At 39.5% G+C, this 22,045-nt stretch overlaps 1 protein-coding gene across 1 annotated transcript; it reads right to left on the bottom strand.

Annotated features, from left to right (window-relative positions):
• Positions 1-12,923: 12,923 nt before the first annotated feature.
• Positions 12,924-21,656, bottom strand: SDR16C5 (short chain dehydrogenase/reductase family 16C member 5). The gene is made up of 6 exons (XM_054285197.1): positions 21,327-21,656; positions 17,911-18,042; positions 16,372-16,471; positions 14,568-14,712; positions 13,518-13,640; positions 12,924-13,017 (listed from the first exon to the last, which is right to left on the bottom strand). Exons 1-6 carry the CDS (start codon positions 21,654-21,656, stop codon positions 12,924-12,926), a joined length of 924 nt encoding a protein of 307 aa, XP_054141172.1.
• Positions 21,657-22,045: the final 389 nt, after the last annotated feature.

The following is a 22,045-nucleotide window of genomic DNA, read 5'->3' as shown; positions in this document are numbered from 1 at the left end:
GCCAGAGCATTCTGCTTTAGACTAATGGAAATTCTTGGACTAAATATATGCATGCATAGGACTGGAAAAATGTATCTGAAGCATGTGTCTCCATAGGAATCTGATTAATCTAGAGCATAAAATTTGAAAACACATTTTCATTGTGACTCAGATTGAAAATTACCATGAGCATGACAGACTATTTTATTGCAGGGTTTTACCATGTTTGGGGTAATGGGTATTTGCTAATCAATATTTGGCAAAGAGAAGAAAGACATCATAAGGAGGAAAGAAACATCCTTAAGTGCTTAAGTAGGAATGTGCTTGAGTTTTTCCACTTGAACTTCAAGCTGATCTTTCTGACAGTGTACCCTTATGTCTAAGTAGAAAATAAAAATGTGCACCTGATAAAATAAGAAGTAGGGATTTAAAAAAGTGTAAAGTTTCACTTTCAGCTTTTCTTGTTTTAAAGCAAATTATTTCAATATCCATTCTCCAGTCTCACAGAGTTACCTCAATAAAATCTGTAAGAACAGCTGCAGACATTGTGAGATTTTAACAATGAATAAATAACACTTCTTCCAGAGCCTGGTGAAATTTATAGGACTTTTTCCCACAGTAACAGACTTGTTCAAATGTTTACTAACTCATGCTATGTGTAAATATTCAGGGTTCTGTGCCTGTAAATGCATGCCTAACTGGGGCCAGCTGAAGGCAACTGCAGTTTCCTGCAGCATGGACACTTTTCTGGGAAGGCAGACCTAATTTGCACACTCACATGCACAAAGTGGGCTCAAAATCTCCGTGGTATTTCAGGCTACTCACCTGCCTTCAGTCTCCTTTCTTGGTCTTTTCACTGCCTGCAAGGGTAATTTGTGCTGGCAATTCTGGTTACAGTTCTCAGCAAATTCATTAAATAGGATGTATTAAAAACTGAAGCTCATGGCTGATGAGCTGTACTGCTGGGACAAACCTTATCAACATTTCTTGGGATATCACCTGTCTAGGCAACTAAAAAGGATGCCAGCGTTTCTGGGAAAGCAATTTTTTCTTTCTTGTGCCCTGTTACACTTCAGAAAAATACTTATGCTTTCTAATGGAAACTGAAGGAAAAGGCATGAAGAATTGCAATGTTATTTAATGGGGTGTTTAAACTGAATCTAAACTTGATGGAGAGAAAATGTTTATTTTTCAGAACTGTAGCATATTGGGAGCATACAAAGATTTTATCACAAATGTGTGTGGTAGCCATGTGTGGTAGCCATGCAGTGGGTGTCTGTGCCTCAGAGAGCTCCATATTATCTTCATGGTCCCTCTGGTTTGGATGTGCCAGTGAAACATATCCACTTGATGTGCAGGCTTTGCAGAGCCAGCAAGTGAGAGAGCTTGTAGGTTTTACAAAGTTTTACACTGCACTAGGACAGATTTTTGTTTGTTTGTTTCTGAGAATACTTGCTGAGTACCTGATCTCCATGGGGAACTTCATGTGCTTCATGAGAAGGAGGACTAGGTCTTCCTGAGTGCCAGAGCTGTACAACAGGAACATCACTCTTTTTTGACACTGCTCTTCATCCTGGATGTCCTCATGTTTACAGCAAGTGAAAAACCTCTTAAGGACATCTCAGCTGAGAAATGCCAGAGGAAATCTTCATTGGAGTGTGAATGAGGGCAACTGTCTCCTGCAGTAACCTGCCAATGCATGACTTTTCATTGTAAATTAGACAGTGATTTATTTGCCCCTTTATCAGGGCCAGGAGGACACTATTGTATTCCATGCTCATAACTATCTTCACTACTCTTAGAGTTCCCCATGTGCAGGGAGCTATGGCTCTCCATCCCCAACTCTTTGGCGTTTTTCAGTGTTCATCCTTCTCTTTCCTCATATACAATGGGCAATATCATTGGCTTCTGCTATTTCATATTACCAAGGGCTTCCAAATTTGGCTCTGTCTCATGTCTAGTTTTTTGAATCGAGATCCTTTTGGATCTGCACCCTCTCTTTTTAAATAGCTTGCTTGCTTCCACAAGAATTTGCTGCATGAATTTCACTCTTCTGCCCTGTCTTTTCTAGTTGCCAGGATTTCAATTCTTAAGGTGTTATAAACACTTTTGTCAAAAATCATAAAGAAGTGCCCCAGCATATGAATGACTACAAGATGTTTTAAAAAGTGTATATGGATCTTCTCATACACGGGACAGTTTTCTAAAGAAAAGGCAAAAAAACTACTTGCAGTTCAAAACCGTGACAATTTCTCTTAACTCCGAAATGTTCACGGCGAAACATTGCTTTCAATATACAGATATTGTAATTCACTAGAGGGCACTCCTGTGTGTGCAAAGCTTGTACGGCACAGCGCGGCCAGGCAAGATCGGCTGGGTTTAGGATTTTGCGCTTTTATAACACTGTCATGGTAGAATGTTTCCTTCACGTTTCTTTCTTGATGTACAATTCTATCGTGTCCCTGAAAGGCGATCTTCTCATTCTGGGGGCTTGTGAAGGCCGGGGGTGGGAGAAGGGAGTGAAAAGAGCGACTGACCCCTCAGTCTTCTCCAGTGGTGAATGCTTTCGCCGTAAATCACACACCCCAGTGTGAGGGGGAAATATGAATGGCCACCATCTGGAAAAAGGTAAAGAACTAAGTGCAAGTACCCTTCTGCCTTTCAAGTTTTGCCCACAGGATTGGAGGAGCAAGTGAAGAGTCTGTGAAATTGCCTCTTAGCGATGCAGGACGGAGCCGCCGGTGCTGCTCCCTGGCCGGCGGGTTCCCCAAGGGGCGGCGACCACCGGCAGCGGAGCCTGGGTCCCTCCTGCCGCCCTCTGCTCCACGGGACCAGCCCTCTTCTTCCTCCGGGAATCCCTGCTGCCGCCGAGGGTGTGCGCTTGTGGTCTGGCCACCCTCGAAGGTTTTTCTCCTTCTTTCCAATAGTTGATGCGTATTAAAAATCATATGCTCGAGGGGAGAAAAAAAAAAAAAGAAAAAAAAAAGAAAAAAGAGAGATGAAGTGCTTACATGGTGTTTCATCAATAGGAGAAGTTCCTGGTGTGGAATATTCCAGTGTAACAGGATTAAGTAGCCATGAGTACAGCCGCGAGTGCGTGGGTCGGTAACACAAAGCGACCCCCGATGCTGGAAGCAGGGAGGGCTGGCACGGCAGCCCGGCCCGGAGGCGCACGGGGCAGATCGCCCCGGCAGCAGGCGCGGAGCGGGGGATGCCGGCGGTGCCGGGAGCCCCACGGTACCGGGAGCCCCGCAGTACCAGGAGCTCCGCAGTGCCGGGCGCCCCGCAGTGCCGGGAGCCCCACGGTACCGGGAGCCCGCAGTACCAGGAGCCCCGCAGTGCCGGGAGCCCCGCAGTACCAGGAGCTCCGCAGTGCCGGGAGCCCCGCAGTGCCGAGAGCCCCGCCGTACCGGGAGCCCGCAGTGCCCGGAGCCTCGCAGTGCCGAGAGCCCCGCAGTGCCGAGAGCCCCGCAGTGCCGGGAGCCCCGCAGTGCCGGGAGCCCCGCAGTACCGGGAGCCTCGCAGTGCCGGGAGCCCCACGGTACTGGGAGCCCCGCAGTACCAGGAGCTCCGCGGTACCGAGAGCCCCGCAGTGCCGAGAGCCCGCAGTGCCCGGTGCCGCCTCCGGGCCGCTGCCGGCAGCGGGAGCGCCGCAAGCCCGGCGGGCGCGGGGCACCGGCTGGCGCCCGCCCTGGGGCGTCCCGTCCCCGCTAGGAACCGGGGGAGAGAACAGGTTTAGGGCAATTTTTTTTTCATGCAGGACTGTGGTCTCTCCTGTACTCCGTAATTTCAGGAGCAGCTGATGAGCTGCAGGAAAATTCAGCGAGAACTGTACTGTATGGGAGGGAAACCAGGGAGAAGAGGAAATTGGAAGAGGGCCACAGATTGTATCAGCAGAGGTTTAGACTGGAGATTAAGAAAAAAATCTTCTCTGGATAAGTAGGCAAGCATTGGATCAGGTATCACAGAGAAGTGGTGGAATCCCCATCGCTGGTGGGGATGCATACATCCCATGTATTTAAAGACCTACATGTGGCTCTTGGGAACGTGGTTTAGTGGTGGACTTGGCAGTGCTGAGTTAACAGTTGGACTCAGTGATCTGATAGGTCTTTTCCAACTTAAAGGAATCTATGTGTGTGTGATGGAATGCCATTTTGCCAGGGTGTTTTCTGGAATTTAGTGTACCTGTTGGTATGTAAAGCTGTGTTACATCTATGTCTAAGTGCAAGGCTCATAGGGACTATGATACCTTTCCGCCTTGCTCACACACCTCAAACTTATGATGGGCCATTTGATTCCTCTTTTCTCCTGTATTCTGGCCATAGTGCAGTTCACCATTCCCACAGAGCCATGCCTTCCATCAATTAACCTGAAAATGTTGACCAGTGTTCATTTGGGGAAAAAATGAAACTGAGGTTTGCCTTAGTTTAGCTGGTAGCTAGCTATTACATCTGCTCTAAGGATGCCTGGGACACAAAGGTGCCAAGTGAAGAAGGGAGTGAAATAAATAATTCAAGTGTCCTTAATATCTTCAGATGATTTTGCTATTTCATCCTCTATTCCAGATCAGTAACAAAAACACGAAATGAGCACAGCACTGGGGTTTCCCAAGCAGCCCACCTCCACTCTGGAAATCAACTATTCACTCTTCCTAGTTGTTCTTCCATATTAAGCCCACCCTGTTTACCTATACAAGGGCCCTAATTTTCTGGTTTATAGCAGCTTAGTTTTCATAAGTGAAAGCCAGCATTTCTAGTTAACATAGAATCTTAAAAGGCACACTGGAAATTTGCATGATAATAATGAGATTAAAAAAAATCAGAACTTGAACTCAAACTTTATGTCTACATCAATGCATTTCAGGACCTGGTTTCCTTTCTGAAGCTGTGAATAAGAAAGGGCAGGCAAACCTTTTAGCCAAGATCACCTTCATCAAAGCTGCTTTAGAAACAGGAAGTAACCTCATTCCTAACCTCAGCAGCATGTTTGAGGATATCCTCCAAAGTGTAAAAACCTTTCACTCCACATTGATCTGCATGAGTGATGTGAGCCAGATTTTTCCAGAAAAAGGTTTTTACCTAAAATACCAATTTGAACAGCTATTGATAATTCAACAGCCACAGGGAAGACACCTGGTGTTTCAATTGCCTGCTGCACTCAACTCAGAATCCATTGTTTCCAGCTTGCCCAATCAGTACAAATATATTAGTTATAAGTAATTGCTAATCTTTCAAGTGAAGAAAGAAGGACTAATCCAACATATCGACAGCACAGTGAAGTTTTGGCATTGCAGGTAGCTATAATATATGTTATTTTTAATATGTTTAAACTTGGATATAAATTAGCTATATCCTCCCTGTCTGTTTTGTGATGCATATTAAATGTCCAAATATTTGAGCTGGTATCAATAGAATATAGGTTGAAACTACTTTATCCTATTTTTAAACAATAAAGTGGACATCTCAGGACAGGAAATCCCTCCAAACTTCCTCATCTGCTGGTGGAAATAAATTGATGCTCTGAGAAAGCAATCAGGCAGTGAAATGAGTAATTTGGGTCTGCCACCTCACCTCCAGATAACTAAAATTAAATGAGGCAGATCACTTGCTTACTTCTGCAGGATTATTCAGGTGAGCAAATACATTTTAGCTTAAATAAGCAAGTGCTGCACAGTTCAATCTTCAGCTGAAAGTGTGCTGCAATTCTATGCAATGCACTTTGAATTCAAACTAGTACCATCAGGAATATTCATTCTGCTTTTTTAGGCTCTGCAAGGACCTTGCATGATAGTTGGTGATTAAAAGGAAGATGTTAATGTGTAAGCAAAGCAATTGCTATCATGTTATTATAAAGTGAAAATGGGAAAGATTCAAATAGATTTAATTAGCATTGTTTATTCTGTGGTTTTTATGTGAGAAAAAATTGGACATCTAGAAGAAATGCTGTAAATACATTTGAAATTTATCAATCAAATCTGTTTCACTATGATTGGTTGAAAAAACAGATGAACTCCCTCTGTATTTTTAGTTCAGTCAGAGAATTTTACTGGCAGGGAAGACCGCTTTTCTGCCTTTCTTAGGATTGTGAAGCAGTGTTATTCAGAGAAATTGTCCTTGCTTACAAGCACAAGCCTCTCTTGTTTGTGCCAAGAAGGGTGGCAGCCATCTTTAAACACACTTTTCCTTTTTCTCACTCACCTACTCTTTCCTTGGTTCCTTTTTTCAGGATGAGAAAATTTAAGCTGTGGACCAGCAGTCAGCTAGGCATTTATCAGACTTGTAGGAACAGTTTCTGCTTAAATGGAAATGTGAATTACTAGTGAAATAGCCATTATTTTACACAATATTTCTGGTATTGCATTGTTTGGAGACACATTGTTATCCAGTAACCTTCTGATACATGTTTCCCAAAATGACTGCAAACTTCTGGTTTTTTCCCCCACATCTTGTGGAAGCAAGAAGTCACTGGTATCACAGATGTAATTTGTTCTGCCAATATCTACGCAGGATAAATCCCTTTTCTGCCAAATTGTTGGCTCTTCCTACCAAAACTGTGACTCATGTCAGTAATTCCTTGCTGTCCTTTGCTTAAAAGCATATTCTAAGGAGGCAAACCAAAGTGCTCTTCCATACCTGAGAGTTTGCACACTGATTTGGCAAAGGTGCTAAAAATATTTTTCCATTTAGCTTTCTATTTTGTTGGTTTTCATTGGTCTTGTTGGGACTTACAGTTGTAGGCAAGGTGGTTCGATCTTTCTGGCTATGACAGGCTGAAATAAGTATGTCTGGAGATAAGTATTAGAGTCTTCTTATATTTCTCTGATAAGAAAGAGTCTTTAAAGTTTTTGCCTCTTGCAAATGGGCATCATTTACAAGCCATGAGATTTCAAAAGTGGACTTTTTTTCATATTTGCAATCGGAGGAATACTGTTTGGCTGTTAGATTTTAGCAACAATTAGGTGCCAGAGAGCAAAGCTGATGAGAGATGTGGTAGAAGAGCCAAGAGAAGGCAGAGCATGGTGGATCTTTGTGCTGTAGCTCTGGTGGACACCACAAGCAGAGCTTTCCTCTTGTTGTGCCACCCAGGCAGAAGGCAGCAGCAAGGCTGAGGCTCTGTGAGAAGCTGACACTGTCCTGGACCCTAGACACAACCTGAAAACACAGTGTACCAGGCACTGCTGCTCGTACACACTTGACTAAACATAGAGGGCAAAACCAGAAGTTTTCTGCTCCTTTTTCTTTCTTGGTACCCTTTGGAAACTCTGAGTCTCATCCAGACAAAGGAAAAAACTTCATTTTTTACAGATAATTCTGATCTTTGACCAAAGCAGCTAGTATATTTTATGGGAAAACTTAAAAGTGAAGTATGTTCCAAGGATATTTATTACAGACACAGTTCAAATGTCTTTTTACAACTTCCTTGTTGAATTAGAAAAAGATCACAGACCTGTTTATTTACTCTCCTTTCCTAAATGTCACAATTTAATAAACATGATTTTGGAAGATTTACTGCTTTAATGAATAACACGTAAGCAAGAAATCCTGTCCTTCCTCTGTGGCCTTCCTCCTTACTCCTGCAGCCCTGTTAGTAGGCAAGCATTCCTTACACATCATTTTGTCCAGATAACCTAATGTTCTTTTTTGTATTCTCTATCAGTGACCTAGAGCACTAGGGCAGGTCCAACTGGGTCTCAGTTTAAGGCAAACTGCCTTTCATACAACCTGAAGTTCTGATTTTATTTTTTTTGGGGAAATAAGAATGATACAAAAGCTTCAAAGAAGATTGCCAGTGACTGAACTGTCTCTGAGAAAATTTTAAAGTTGCACATGAAAAATACTAAGGTTAATTTTCTAATAAGAAAAAAATAAACCAGAATCAAAAAGCTGGAAGCATAAAAATGTAAGGCAAAAGGAAGGCTCGTGCACTTAAGAATTAAACGTGTACAACCTCTCTCTTGCATGAAGCACCACCTAACGTTAAATGATTCTTTCTCATATTTCCCCAGAAAGATGACATTTCCCATTAATATTACAAGAGCAACACAATGCTGCAAGTGTAGTATTATCAAATTCTTCTAAGAGCAGCCTTCTGCACTTCCCTTTTAAATATTTTACCAGGTTAAGAAGTATCTGAATGCATCTCTGTTGCAATAGTATTGAAGGAGCTATTTTAAAGGCATTTTGCATGTGGTGGAATACAAACCACTAAAACTAATTGTTATCAATGTCCCTAGACATGATGCCATTTCCAAGATGGAAACACCTTTCATTTACAAAGAATGTGTGATGAGAATTTATGCCAACAATGTATCAAGTTGCCATTATGAGTGGTTGAAGTGATTTAAGTTTTCCATTGTGATATCTCTAACAGCATTCTCAAATTGTGGGGGTTGTTCTTGTGCAGGAATTCTGTGTGTTGCCTCTGCAACTTTTTCCATATATAAAAGAAGTGATATTTAATTATCTGATTCTTACTTTAGTTATTGCAGTGGCTTCTGACTTTCATGTAGAAGTATGTTCCTTGCTTGGAAAGCAGATTGTAAAAATGCAAATGGAAGGAAATAATTAATTAGAAAGTCATTGTAAAACCTTTGCAAAGCAGGAAATCAGCTGCCATGAAATGTTATATTAAAGAATTGTGTATGTTAAATAAACACCACCAGTTTACCAAGTGGTAAACAGATGTGTGTAAAGCAAGCAGAGTCCTATGTAACATGGCTTAAATATTGAAGAGGAACAATTTCCTTCTAATTTCCACTCCTGCATGATCCCACAGTGTGGTCTTTCATCTCCTGCTTTTGCAGACATGGTTAGAATCATGGGTCTTCTCTTAGTTTGTGTGGGGACTCTTAGATTTGCCAGTTTAGGAGTCAAGACACTCATATTCCTTCAGCTTCCAGGGAAATCCTAGCTATAGATAATGAAGGGCTTTAGACAACAAAGTAGACATCAGGTCTAGCCTGATTTCCTACTTTTAATTTATTTGCTGTCACACTCTAAGTAGCTTTTTATCTTTTCAGGACTATCACACTGTCTGGCTTCCTTTCCTGTTCTGTAGGAGTATCTAATTCCTTATCTCCTGGCTTATCATCCCAGACAGACAGGCAACACGATGGACTCTTGAGGCCACCTCTACTCAGCCCATTCAGCTGCAGAAAAGAAAGTATCTTTGAGTTCAATATCCAATTGGACTTTAAATCCAATATCCGTCCAAAATGGATATTGGAACTATTAACATTTAATTTGTTAACTACATTTCTGAGAAAGAAGGTATGGGGGAAGCAACAGAGCAACTGCTAGAATGGCCCTTGCACCACCAGAGTGCACTTGATCAATGAGCACTGCAGAAGTGTGGAGTTTATGGAAGCATTGAGCAATGCCTTGTGACTTCTTAAATCACTGCTACCTCAGGCACTGCTGCCAGCTGAGATTAGTTAATGAAGTGGAAGATCACCTGACCATTATTTGGCTTCAGCAACAGTCCTGTGCAATGGTAGAAGGCAATTGGAGCTGTATTAATTCTTTTTTAAATTACACAGTCATTCTTTATTAGCAGGCTGTAGCACCCTGAAGAATCTGAAGTATTGAACAGAGGGATTGTATTGACTGCAGAAAGAGACTAGAAAAATCCATAATAGTAATCAATGTAGAATTTTGATCTGTTAATAACTGGGCTCTTTGGATTGATTCAGAGCTTTCTTCCTCATTAAATTATATGAAATATGGAAAATCATCAGGCAATATAGAAAGTAGTGACATTTCTCTAGGTGTAAAAGTAAAGAGATGAAAATTCTTTTTCTAGTCACCATGAAAAATTGTATAATCATGAAGCCTCATTTTCCCAGGATAGGGATGAAAGACAGGGACAGTCTATACTCATTTAGGCAGCTGTCCCTATTTTTTGTGTTTCTCAGGGTAAAAATAAGGTCAAAGACAAAGGTAAGTGACAGGGAAACAGGGAATTTCCTGGCTTCCAGTGCTAAATCTATTCCTCCACAATTGTCCCATATCTGTGGGAACCGTGAACTAAACATCTTTCCAGAGAGAGACTGAGAAAATACAAGTTACTAATGAAAAAGATGTAAAATATTGCAGGATTTGGAAATAGGTTTTTCCTTTTTAGTATATGAAACTTGCCTCAAATTAGCTTTGAATATTCTTAGAGTGTCTTCTATAAAAGCCATCCTTCTAAGATAGTAGATGGTGATCAGGCCTTTAGAAAGACAGAGGTTTTTATGGGAATGTTTTCAAATTTAATGGGGCAATGCCAATTCAGGTGATAAAGCAGAACAGGCTATCAGAATTTCTGGGAAAGTCCAGTTGTTTCTATGATTTCCTGGAAGTTGCATCTCAGTGTCTCTGGGCATTTGTTACGTGCTTAGGTATATAAATGAGGAACTTGAGCATCTATGAAAACTGTAATAATGGCTTACAGGGAACACATAATGAATTTGGGTGGAAACATTAAACTCTGAAGTAAAAGAGGAGCTAAATAATGTAGAAGAATGAAAATAATGAGAAATCAAAGTTGCACATCATTGCCTCCTAAAGTTTATTCAAAGATTTAGATTACAAAGTGACCCAGAATAATTCAGATGTTTCTTTCTCACAATGCTTATAATTCGAATATGATTAATATTCTTCATAAGATACACAATTCTACAACTTCCTTTATATGAAAAATGTGCTCTGAAGGGCTATACTGTACCAATGGGCATAAAAAAGTACAAGAAACTGACATCACAGATTATCTCACTATTGGTGCAGCAACACAGGCTTTCTTCATCAGTTTTGCAGAGAACAAGGACTGAGAAAATGATGAGAAAAAATTAACATAAACTAATGCAGTCTCATTGGCAGCTTCTGTGGTAACAGAATTTCTCCTGTAAAAATGTTTTTGTCATGGAGGAATTACAAATAAGATAAAAACCTCAAAGAAAGGACAGGATTCTCAGGAGTTGTTGATAAGTCTGAGATACTTCCTAAGTGGCACACTATATTTCAAAATATGAAGATAATTTTCTATTAAAAAACACGAACACCATTCAAATGCACCTTCTGAACTTTAATAAGAAGGTTTTGGCTTACAGTTTTAGAATTGTATTACTGGATCTATCACACTTCTTTTCTGTATGGAAACGAAACTACTCCCCCCCAAACACCACCACCATCAACCTATCCCAGACCCCAAATTTTTTATCTGGTATTTTCATGGAAAAGAGTGAGTTACTGATTTCTAGGACTGATAAGAAGATCTAACAGATCACTGTGAGACTTAGAAAGTATAAGCTTTACAAATTCCTTCTTGAGACAAGCAGATTAGCCTGAAAAGAATATGGAGCCAAAAGTGCCCTTGGCTGAGGTTGCAGCAATACAGAATAAGGTTCTGCAGGGTGGCTGTGCAGAAAAGCTGAAATACAGCTTAGAGAATAGGGTATTATTTCCTTTGCACTATTCTTAACCTACTCATGTCCTGCCTATGTGGTTGATGAATTTACAACTGCAGATGTAGGTAGTAAGGTAGACACACTTCAGCTAAGAAAACTGAAAACAAGAAAAGCATACTTAAAAGTGAGCCCTCACAATGAGCTCCTTGCCTGCAAATATTGCATCCTGAAACCTTTAACATTTAAATTATGGATAGTCCACCATATATTAATGTCACTAGCATGTGACACTACTTCAAGTGGGAGTCTTGTTTCACAAATAATTTTTAAATACATTTTTCTCATCTCATGACCCCTGCTCTTAAGCTCTGCAGCACCAGCAATGAAATTATGCATTAAGATGTTCGGGCTCTCAATATATTCCCAAACATAATGTCACGTCAATTTGCATTGACTCCTGTAATCATGGTTTAAAATGATAATAGACCTAGAGCCAAATAGTAACATTCATGCAGAACAAGGGAATCCAATATACAACATATTTGCCTGCAATTGAGAAAATTATTAATATTTGCAGGAAGTAATTTAGACTTTGCTGTCTCATTGATAAGAGGAAAATAATATTTAATTACTCATCACCTAGAGAATTTTAAACAATATAAAGCAATAAACCTTGCTTTCCAAAGAGCCAAACTTCAGATAGCTTTTCCCTTCTCTTAGAGAAAAATTTCCCTGTGATATCTACTGGTACATGAAAGAATTTATTGAATGCATACATGCTTTGGAAACACAGGGATTTCAATAGTGTGTACTCTAATTACTATTTGTATCTGAGAGCTTGTAAGTATGAGTTTAGTTAGAGTACAATTGAATTATGATGGCAAACATGGTCAATAGATGACTGTTAAATGTTGTCTGTAATTCCCTAAGGTTTTATGAACCAGGATTTGTAGATTCACTATTTGGCTATGCAGTTTATTTGTTTTTGAATTAAGACAATTATGAACATTTTATGTTAGCATTTTCTGAAAATTTACATGAGGATTGATGTATTTTGTGTAACTAATCTCCAAACTTCTGCTATTGGAGATTATTTTTTCTTTAGGACCTTTATGTTGTAATTTCATTTGAAGACAGTTGAAGAACATGGGTGTGACTTCTCTCCAAATACAAGGAGAGATTTCACCCATAACTTTCCAGGTATTCCTCCTGTCTTCATTTTCCCATGATTTACAACAGAATTGTGTTCCTCACTAACAGGATACCTAATTGAAACTTCAGTCTGAAAACAGTACAGTCTGTGCAAAGTTGTTGCTTGGTCATTCAACATAATACCTAATTTATTTTAGATTTTAGTGATTTTTCAAAAGTTTCTCAGAAAATTGCCAAACATAGAGGCTTAAAAAACAGTTGTAAGGAATTAAATGGCATGCTGGCCAATGTAAAATAGCATAAAGGAAGTGAAATTTTTGCCAATAAATAAATAGGACTTAAAATTATTGTTTTACTAAATATGTTAAATTAGATAGCACTTGAGATCTTCAGAATACTTTTTGTTTCAATCCTTTTTCTTCTGACCAAAGGCTTCTTCCATGCTCTCAGGGAACTTGACATAAGACTCGAGCAATAGCACTGCTTTTCTAGGAAGGAAACTGAGGAGACAAATATTGAATTAGCCAATTTTTTTTTTTAGATAAAGGTACTCTGTAAGTAAAGAAATGACAAATACATTATATGTGCTCAATACTTCCAGTGTCTGGTAGTAGCACATTTGACACTTCAGTGTTATGAATGGGGAAAATGAATGACAGACCATTTTGTGAAAGCCCTGCCTGCAGTGGTGGCAGGGACTGGAAGTAGACAGTGCTAGACCAGGCATTGCTCTCAGTGTATCATCTCAGGAAAAATTTTGAAGTTTCTACACCCAACTGCAGCTTAAAACATTTCTTGGAGAGGGAAGAGGCCAGAGGAATGTTATTCACCTAGATTATTAAAAAAATCAAACCCACTGTTTCTTTAAAATTGGGTACATATAACTGTATTGATTGCAGGAATATTAACTAAAGGACTGTTTGACTAAATGTTCCTGCTGATTTTACAGGCAAATGGCAAAGGAAAGAAGGTAATGCTAGAAGACAAGTCACATGCTTACATTTTGAGACCAAGTAAGTATACAGCTGGAGGCATGATCAGATAAAATTTCTCCTTTTTAATTGCATCCACGATCCTACTGGCGGCATACTCTGGATCATAAACAGGAAACAAACAAGGTCTCCTGTAAAACAAGAGAAAAGGGTTATGAAATGATAAAACTTAACTTTTGTGATAAATACACATACATGCATAATTGAATAATTTATGCAATTTCCCCTTCCCCTCACATAGTCTTGAAAAGGATCTCCAAACCCTTTTGTTCCCACTATCATCAAAATAAATTGAAAAGACTTTGATGATGTTGTGAATTTAATGACTTTTTTGTAAGCTGACTACAATGAAGTTGGTGCCCACACTGATTGCAACTTTGGAAACTTCCAAGCTTAGCCATACTATGTGCTGCTCTGTGCATCACTGCTCTCCAGCAGTCCTTTTCTGCTCTAAGTGCTGAGGTGACAGCTGAATAGACCAAGAACAGGCTTGTCACCAGCCAGGAGGTGACAAGGAAGGCTCTGCTCTGCATGCAAATGCTGCTGCACGATGATGAATGGTGCAAGCAGGAGCAGAGCACTGAAAAACCAAGATCACTGGTCCTGCACTCCTGCAATGGCTCATTCAGTGCTTGCAGCCTCTCCCATCAGTGCAGCCACCCAGCAGATACCATCACCACAGCTGTTCTCACTCCAAGTACAGTCCCTGCCAGTGCAGACAGTTAATAAAGACAGGTAATGGATATCCTGACAGCCATAACTGTAATTACACTGCCAAAATTACTTGGTGCACAGAACATTAGCTCTCTCCTGACAAATAAGGTTCCCTTAACCCTTAAATACTGCTGTGCATCCCCAGCTGTTCCTTGACTGTGAGGTTATTGCACAATTCTTGTTATTCACAGTATGCAAGACCTGCATTTCTTTATGTCTGTGCCAATAGGGCAAAAATACTGAATTGAAAATCAAATCAACCAACCAAAAACTGAATATGATATACCCAGTGAGTGGCAATTATTTTTTATAGATGAAATAGTACAAATCGAAGCTTTACTTACGCGCTTTTGAAGCCTTTGCTTAACCTGGTACTAATGAAATAAGGGCAAATGATTGTGGTTTTAATGCCACGTTTTCCTCCATGATACAGTTCTGAATTTATGGCTTCCATCATTGCAATGATTGCAGCCTTACTTGCTCCATAATCTAGAAAGGGAAGAAAAGAGAAATATCCAAAATTTTAAAAGCACCACAATAAAAGCTATAGATAGAACTGAATTCTTTGTAATACCATTTAAGCCACGATATTATTTACTTCTATTATTGGCAGTCTTATAATTAGTATTTAAAGCGTATTGGTGATCCAGCTCTGGAGATTAATGGCTCTTCTCATGAATGATGCACAGTTGCCTAAGGATAAAATGAATCCTTTTCAGAGGAGTTTTTTCATTTTTTTTTGGTGCACTATAGAAAGATATAGGCAAATGAGCTTATTCAGCATTTTCTGTAAATTTCCAGATACTCATATACCAACCGGGCATTCTTTCAGTTCAGAATGTCTTCAACTTTTAATATCATAGGCTACACTTCAGATAGAACTATTTCTAGTAGTAAAATAAAAATACCTTACTTAAATGCTGTTTCAGTCTATTACTTCTGATTTGCCCTGCAATTACAATACTATTTTGTTTGCCCAGGAAGACTCATCTGATTTTTATTGTTTGATGAATGTATGGAACCCCATCCTTGGAGATAATCAAAACCTGCCCTCACACAGCCCTGTGCAACCTAACTTAAGCTGGGCCTCTTTTTATCTGGGGATATGGAGCAAGTGACCTTCACAGATTTCTTCCCACACAAATTATTCTACAGTTTTCCAGTTGTTAGAAATGAATTTAATACAGTGCCTTACATGTAATTTCCTAAAACCTTTTCAAATGTGTGTGAAAATAGTTGCTAGATACAATGAAATCCAATTTTGCTAAAAGACTGACTCCAAAGACTGGCATCAGAAGTAGTTTGCTATTCTTCAGGAGTTCACTCACAGTGAATGATGGGACCACACAGCCTAAATATATATATCTAAGGTGTAAAAGGTTATAATGCATGGATGGGAAGGCCCACTCCCACGAGCCTAACAGTTATATGATGAAAGCTGAATGTGACTTGTGTTATCAATACCAAATACTGATAATATATCAAGGTAACCCCTAGGTAATGGGTGGCAAGTGAACACTACAGAAACACCATCAATCAGCAGAAGAAACAAGAGATCCTTATTACACTGAAGTTCAAGTTCTCACAGGGTGACCTCAGAGATACAATCAACATGTAAGAGGCGTTTGAGGAGAGACTGGGAAGCAGACCCAGACTGATGAAATAGGCTAGGCTGGCAGGCTGCTCTCTTGAGGGAAACATCTGAGAATACTGAGCTTTAAATAGCTTAAACCATACTTCATTCAAATGAATTTTGTTGAAAATTCTGCCAGAATGCCTTCTGCACTTGATAAACCAACTGAATATGTAGGTCCAGGTTACAACCCTTGTGTCTCAGGTCTCTGAACATTCACCTGCAGAAAAGCTGTCCTGAGAAAGCACTACACAACCTATATGCAGGGCTCCCTCCCACTGCACATGTACAAGCTTACAAGCTGAATTGTCCTTTCTTTTGTGGAAAAAACATAGTCTGTAACCAGACAGTAACACTTGCAGAGCTCTCTGTGTCACTCAGGCATGTGACACCATCACCTCTGGCACCCACAGGTTCTTGTCAGTACAGGCTGCTAAAGCCAAGCATTTATAAGGCACACAGGAAAAGTGGCTAGTATGTAGATCTATTCTGTAATGGCATTTGACAATAATTACCTGACTGCCTGTAGAGTCCCATTAATCCACCTCCACTGGCTGTGTTAATCAAGTGCCCACGGTTACAGGCCACCATGGCTGGAAGAAAGGCCTTGCAAGTCTGAAAGAATAGAAATACATTTATTTTAAAATCCCCTTTATAAATAGGCATAACAAAAATGTTTCTTTCCAAAATTAGGTGGTACAACCTGACTTGCTTTCTGGGTCTTCAATATACAAGGAGCCCCAATGGTATTTTATTTCTGTAACAATTTTTAAATGAAAGACATTTCCTTGAATGACTGTGTCTGTCTGAAGATCTAACAGCATTAAAAGCATCTTATTAAATGCAGCAAAGTTTGTGTTTTCTCTGCTTTGCTGGCTCCTCACAATTTGTCTATTGCTAAAGGTTTGGTACACAAGAGGGAGCTAGAAGTCAACACATTAAATAGAGTTCAGCTGTCTGTGGCTCCTTTTTGTTACAAGCCGAACTGCCTGACAATTCCAGAGCTCCAGGACACCACTGTGGGTGATACTAACTGAGAAGAATGTTAGTGTTTTACAAAGGGGGAGATAAGAAAAAGAGACAAGAGCAGTAACAATTTATTTTTTTCAATAGCTGAGGAATCCTATTAGACTCCAGATGTGAGGGCTAAGTACATCGCTGTCCTCCTGCCCTGGATTTCTTCAGACCTTTCAGGGGGAACACCTCTCCCAGTCCATTCTCCTCAAGTGTTTGGAAGAATGATGCAGTGTGACTGGGGAATACTTAGAGAGCTTCTATCTGCAATGATTATCCATTGAGGAACGCCTTTTTACAAAGGAGTTGCAATGCTATATTGTTCCCTGGTGCAGGCTGTTCACTCAGGCATATAAACAAAAAACGCAAGAGAGGGTAAGAGTAACGCTCTCTCACAAAAAACTCTCCTAAACCTACTGACACGCCAAATGGCTGCAAATTTCTCCAGAGGTAAAAAAACCAAAATAAATTTTTACTAGCTGGATTAGTTTTCTATGTATTTCAATCAGATGGTGACTAGGAATGAAAGCACAGCCTGAAGGGCAACATGTGCAGCATAAAATCATAGAATCATTTAGGTTGGAAGAGACCTTTAAAACCATCGAGTCCAAATCTAAGTGTACCACTGCTAAGTCTGCCAGGAAACCATGGTTGTGTCTCCCTCAATGCTGCAAGTCTTTTAGGCAAAGCCTTCAGATGCCAGGAAGCATCCAGGAGCAGGGAAGTCACATGCCATCATGCCAGCACTCTCCTTTCAACCACAGCTGTTAAAGGTAGGGTGTGTTTCATGATGCAGCTCCACAAACTTTGATTTACCAGAGTGCCCAGGCAGGTTTGTGCTAACATTGCTGAGACATACTGGGGAGACTGTCTCAAACTACAGGACGATCATGAAAACAAGTATTCCCCCAATCAAGGTCCTTCACATCCCTTTTCCCAGCTGAGTTTTTAAGGTAGATTCCACCATTGTGGTTTTCACACCAAAATACTTGTCTGTACCTTTTGGTCACTCAGGAGTAAAAAACCCACAAAAACTTTACCCAGACTTGAGCAAAGAAGTTGATTCTGAAGGTCTTTTCAAAGTCTTCATCAGTAAGATCACAGAACTTTTTCCCAATCAGTATGCCAGCATTATTGATTAGAATAGTAACATCCCCAACTTCTTTTCTAACCTGAATTAAAAAAAAAAAAGGATAAACAGAAAGCTTTAGAAGGTATCATTGCCTCTTGTGCTTCATTTATGAAAATTTTTAGTAATATTGGCAATAATTGATATGTATGAAAACATAAGTGTGCAAGAACTGTTGTATTGCATCAGATCAAATCATGGTGGAAAGCAATGTAAAAAGGACCCAGGCTCTAAGTTCTCCTGTGTGCTCAACTTTTCACATGCTGCAATTTAGGATCTTTTGAGAAGTATAAGATATCTATATCATTGTCTTTAATATATCCCAGTGATTCTCACCTTGCCCTCCTCTCCAAATTTGTCTAATTGCTCCCTGAACTCCAGAATACTTTTGGCTTCCACAGAAACCAAAGGTAAAGTGTTATGCAGCTTTCGTATGCACTGTGAGCATGCTTTAACTGCAATCAGAACACTTCCAGTCCCCTGTTTTTGGTATTGTGAGAAGCTGCATTCCTCTGCTAAGCCTGCTCCCCCTTTTCCATATAATTTCTACTGAACTGAAGAATTCAGCTCAGATAACTGGGGGATACCATCCTCTGAGCACAATAACATCTACCATGCAATAGAAAGGTAAAATCATCATTGGCTCCATTTGGGTTTGTTTTCAAAAAGATTTTGTGCCATGATTTGGATTTGCATCAAAGCAATTGGCCAAGATTTACTTATTGTGTGAAGAATAAGTCTCACAGATTTCTCTGCTAAAGGTGGATGATTATCTGTGGTCTCAAAAATTCTGACTACAAAAATGTTAAAATCCTACACGTGTTGTTTTCTGGAAATTTGGGAACAGGTGATTGGATCTGGTGCACCAACATTTGACCTTCCTTTGGCTCTCTCAGGGAACCTTAGCATTCAGTGAAGATTTGTTTGACATTTCTCCAGCTGTGTCAGGTTTAGGCCTTCTCATTGGCAAGTAGGGCTCAGACACTTGCACCTTTCCACCTGCATAAATGAATGCAAATCTAGACACTGTTCACTATGGCAGGATTACTCAATTTTTCTTTTGAGGAACACAAAGTGTCTGTACTTTCTTTCCACTCTTTTAACTGCTGTGTCAGTCCATATGATGATCTTTTTCTTAACATGACATCATATCTTCACCAATGGCAGCATTTTATTTACCATGGCATCGGTTGTCCTGTTTACTCACTACTACAAAATATGTGTGAAGCTTGGCTTCCACTAAGAAAAAGTCAAGAGGATTATTCTACATTATGTATAATTTTAGGTGTCTGTTTATTCTTCTGTTAGCATAATTTCTACTGGTTTTCTGTAAGACAGGTTCATAGTGTGCTTGGCCCTCAAGAGAACTTTAAAAGGCTCTCAAGTGCCTTTTAAGACTGGCAAATTTACTGTGCTTTACTTGTTTAACTATGCTTTGTTCCTTGCTCATCTGTTGTAGCAAAATACACATTCTGCATTTCTAGCCACCAGATCCATGTCTGATTTCCTTCAGAATTCCCAGGTGGATGCCTCTTGTTCCTGAAAATCAGTTGCTGTTCACTTGACCGGTTTTGTGCTAAAACCTCTTCTTTAGAGACTTCAATGGTCTCTTTTGTTTCCTAGAAGCAAAACTTACATTATGGGAAAATACTTATTCTTTGCAGCAGTGAGTATACCAAATAAAACCAAATAATTTAACTTCCTTGCTATTGCTTTCTCTTCTGTGTCCAAGCTCAAGTCTTTTCATATTACCAATCAAAAATTTGCAGGTATTTCCAAGAGTAGAGGAGGCCCATATTTGAAAAGCTCTTCATCTAAGAAAATTTCTATCTCCACCAGGACTGAAAAATACATGTAAATATCTGTGAATATGTTGGTGTTGTTAACAATAATTTGACACCTTAAGAGGCATTTTTAAATGTTGAACTGCTCTTTAAGTTTCTGTTGGCAAGTCAATCTGTACACCTCAGAAAAGTGTTTGCTGATTTGGGCACAGAAAATTCCACAGGCTGGAGTCCTGTGGCTGATTTGGATAATGTGTTTGGAGATTGAAAATTACTGTGGGGCACAAAACAAACCTTTCAAGACTCTGCTAAGGTAAGAGCAAACAAATAATTTCAAAATGTTCATTTTTTTGTCTACAGTGTGAGTGAGCTGTGGCCCACATGCTACTTACAAGTATGGGTGAAAGAAACCCTTGCTGATTTGAAACCATGAGAACTGCAGTTCCAGATACTTGCAGATCCTGAATCCAACTTACCTTTTAAAACTACTTTTCCTCAAGAACATTTCTTGAGGAAAAAAGGTGTTTCAAACTTTCATTACCTTGTTCAGAAAGACTTTATCTGATTTGGTTAAAATTAAAAACAACAACCACAAAACAAAGAGCTGAGGCCCCCCACCATGTCCCCACCTTTCTTCCCACAATTTATAGAAAGTTAATGTTACATTTCAAATCTATTCTGAAACAATCTATCAACATTCACATCATAGAATAATTTAGCTAATTTCTCTGATGTGTGCCTTCAGACACGGAATGTCAAAGATGTGACTTGAGAGTCATGTATATAAGCACATACATTGAGAATGTAACAGAAGTTTACACTTGGATGAAGTTTGCAGAGTGACTAACTGGATTAACAGTGAAGTTACACTGAGAAGCATTTTCAGGCAGTTTAAGGAAAAGTAAAAATTAATCATGTTATTTCAAAGTCCAATTTCTGAACTCTGACAATTAGATTAACAAGGTAATAGTTTACAAAGCATAGGTCAGAACACCAGAAGAGTTTCATTGAAAATGGAGCTCTTTACCTTATTTTCACCTGTACTGATCAAAAAAAGAACTGAAGCTGAATCATCAGTTTGACTGGAGACTAACCACATCCCAATGACATGTCTGAAAACATTACATCCCACATCAACCTTAAAGAACTACAGTTTCCTTCCTAAACAAATAGGCAAAGGAAATAATCCCCCTTTTACAACATCCACTGATTATTCTTTTCTTTAAAAATTATTTATTGATATCATAAAGAAACTATAAAACCTACATAGGTTAATGTATGGAGATAACCTCTGATGCAGGTTTTACCACACTGTTAATCTAAACATTACCATCTCACAATGAAGAATAGATATGGATAAACCTCAACAGAACTGATTAAGCCCAGTTACTTTGTTGCAACCATATTTTAAGTTCCATCTAGAAACTATTCAAAAGTAGAAAGACATTACCCTACATGATTACTTCCCTCTAGGTATGTTTTCTAAAATACAATAAATTCAATAGGACATTCTATTAGAAAGAAGCAAAAATGCAGATCTTACCTTGTCTGCCTGTTCATAGACCTCCTCCCTCCTGCTGCAGTCACAGTGGTAGACAAACACCCGGTTGGCTCCATTTTGTTGGGCCAATCTGCTTGTTTCTTTGTTACCTTCATCATCGATGTCCCAAAGTACCAAGGTTACTCCCAAAGGAGCCAATTTTAAGGCAACCAGCCTTCCAATCCCATTTGCAGAGCCAGTAATAAGTACTATTTCACCAGCAAAATATTTTTTTTTGCGGAGAGGAAATAAACAGAAGGCGTTCTCGATAATTAAAAAAATAAAAAATTTTATGTACTGTAGTAACTTCTGGATGCATCTGAAGTTGAACATGATTTCTCAGGTACAAGCACCACTCTTCTGTTGTGCAAACACAGAAACACAATACATTACAACAGTGGGATATTGACTGAAAAAAAGAAGAGGTTGACCTTCAAACAGCAAGTTCTTTCACAGTGTTCTTCTGTTCAGACACAAAATATATTATAAAGACTTGTTTTGTGAAAGCTACCTCACTAGTAGGATTAAAGCAACTGTTTTCCTCTAGATCCTACAGACCTGTTTCATCCCAGGCTTCTCACCTTCCAACTCTGGTTTTAAAAACGTTTAGTAACAGATTTTGGGCAGGTATGTTACGGCAATAGCACTTTGTTTTCGCAGCAAGCTGATGCTAGCTGAACAAAAAGTGCTGAACACACTGGTGCAACATCAACCTTCGGAAG

This window comes from Melozone crissalis, unplaced genomic scaffold (genome assembly GCF_028551555.1).
Source record: "Melozone crissalis strain CALT ecotype California unplaced genomic scaffold, PUWL_Pcris_2 ptg000042l_1, whole genome shotgun sequence".
Classification (NCBI taxonomy): Eukaryota; Metazoa; Chordata; class Aves; order Passeriformes; family Passerellidae; genus Melozone; species Melozone crissalis.
This window is presented reverse-complemented; position numbering and strand designations above follow the sequence as displayed.

What these genes read in the sequence shown, in the direction of transcription:
- SDR16C5 (XM_054285197.1), bottom strand. Translation starts at nt 21,656, where the DNA reads ATGTTCAACTTCAGATGCATCCAGAAGTTACTACAGTACATAAAATTT. An exon ending in TCTATGAACAGGCAGACAAG is followed by an intron (nt 18,043 to 21,326) that starts GTAAGATCTGCA and finishes TTTTTAATTCAG; the next exon opens with GTTAGAAAAGAAGTTGGGGA. An exon ending in GGGACTCTACAGGCAGTCAG is followed by an intron (nt 14,713 to 16,371) that starts GTAATTATTGTC and finishes TTCCCTTTCTAG; the next exon opens with ATTATGGAGCAAGTAAGGCT.